The sequence below is a fragment of the Ictalurus punctatus genome, chromosome 19 (assembly GCF_001660625.3).
Source record: "Ictalurus punctatus breed USDA103 chromosome 19, Coco_2.0, whole genome shotgun sequence".
Classification (NCBI taxonomy): Eukaryota; Metazoa; Chordata; class Actinopteri; order Siluriformes; family Ictaluridae; genus Ictalurus; species Ictalurus punctatus.
Genome location: NC_030434.2, coordinates 26751645 through 26753181, shown reverse-complemented (window position 1 = coordinate 26753181; position 1537 = coordinate 26751645). Strand labels below are relative to the sequence as shown.

At 41.2% G+C, this 1537-nt stretch overlaps 1 protein-coding gene across 1 annotated transcript in view; it reads right to left on the bottom strand.

Moving 5' to 3' along the window:
• The window catches only part of LOC128635382 (antigen WC1.1-like), a 2266-nt gene extending 729 nt beyond the window's left edge, over positions 1 to 1537 (bottom strand). The window contains exons 1-3 of the mRNA XM_053688129.1: positions 1195 to 1537; positions 672 to 977; positions 408 to 473 (exon numbers count right to left, since the gene is read on the bottom strand). Of these exons, the coding sequence (XP_053544104.1) occupies positions 408 to 473; positions 672 to 977; positions 1195 to 1528 (706 nt within the window). The 5' untranslated portion in view covers positions 1529 to 1537. The remainder of the gene's footprint in view (positions 1 to 407; positions 474 to 671; positions 978 to 1194) is intronic.

Here is a 1537-nt window from a genome sequence, read left to right as displayed (position 1 = left end):
CTCCAGTCACACAGCTCACTACAACACAATGATAATATAACCTTATATTATACTCAGCATGCTCTAGTTTACCCCAAATTATTTTTTTTGTTCTGAAAAAGAATCTTAAACTAATTACAAACATCCTGAAATTCAGCTGCTTATTAAATGTTATAAATAAATACATTTTCTGCAGAATAAAATAATTTGAACAGTAAGATCAGCTTTGGGTTCTGTTTACTGATTTGATCTCTGCTGGTTTAAGTTTCATGAAATGTGAGGAAGATTGATGCCCTCAGGATGGTTATATGAGGAAATACATTAAAGTCCTCAGAAAATGGTTTTATAAACAGATGAGGAAATATCTTCTGTCACTAACAAATGCAAATGAAGAACAGTACTAACAGCTTTTCCTTATATATCCTTACTTGAGCAGTGTTTCTGAGAGGGAAATGAAGAGCACTTTTCTTGTGTACGTAGAGACTTTCCCTCATCTGCAGTAATAAAATACATGCATTAATGAAAAGTCTCACATGCAGCTTTATCTCTCAGAGCAGACTTTTCTCAGACTTCTAACATCAATTTCTGACAAATACACTTTATATTTCAGCAACATTAGTTATACACTATTCACAATCAAACACTGCAGTTTATGGCAACGTACAGAAGCAGAAAAGTCTGACTCCACCCACCTGTGCAGGTAATACGAGCCACCTCATCACGATTATCACATCTGTTCTGTCCCCAGGGTGAAGATGGACACTGCCACAGATTAGAGTCGTGTTTCCTACACTTCAGATAATCCATCCAGTCAGGAGCAGATTCGACTCTCGCTCTGGCCGAGTCCAAATGTTCACGTCTTCCACAGTTCAGCTCTCGACACACCATATCTACTGTTTCTAACTCCATCTGATTGTGACACACATTACCCCAGGTTCCATTGTAGAACACTTCCAGATTCCCCTCACAGCCCTCCGTGAGTCGGATCTCTTTAAACTCTGGTGAGAGAAGGATGACTTACACTTAATCTGTAAAAATCCTGTTTTATTGACTCAGTTAAATATGTGTAATATTATCTTTATGTAAAAAAGATATTCAACATGGATTACATTTATAAACAGGTCTATCATGGTGAATTTCAGGAACTTTGGACCTCAGTTTTGAAATACAGACATATTCATATTTACAGGTTTAATCTCAGTCATTACACTGTACCTGAGCACACGACTCCTACGTCCTCCTGGTGTCCACATTCACCCTCTTCACACAGCTGAAATCTGCAGTTCCACAGGGACGTCTCGTTCCCCTCACACTCCACCTCATTCAGCCATATGGACCCAGTTCCAGGACCAAACCAGGCTGGTATGTGGGTACTGAGGGCCACTCCACACTGCAGCTGTCTGCACACCACCTGCGCATCCTCAATATCCCACGAGTCATCACACACTGTCCCCCACGAGCCGCTGTGGAAAACCTCCAGCCTTCCTGCACAGTCTCCCCCAGAACCAACCAGCCTGATGGACCTGGGGCCTGGGTTACACATACACATACACACACA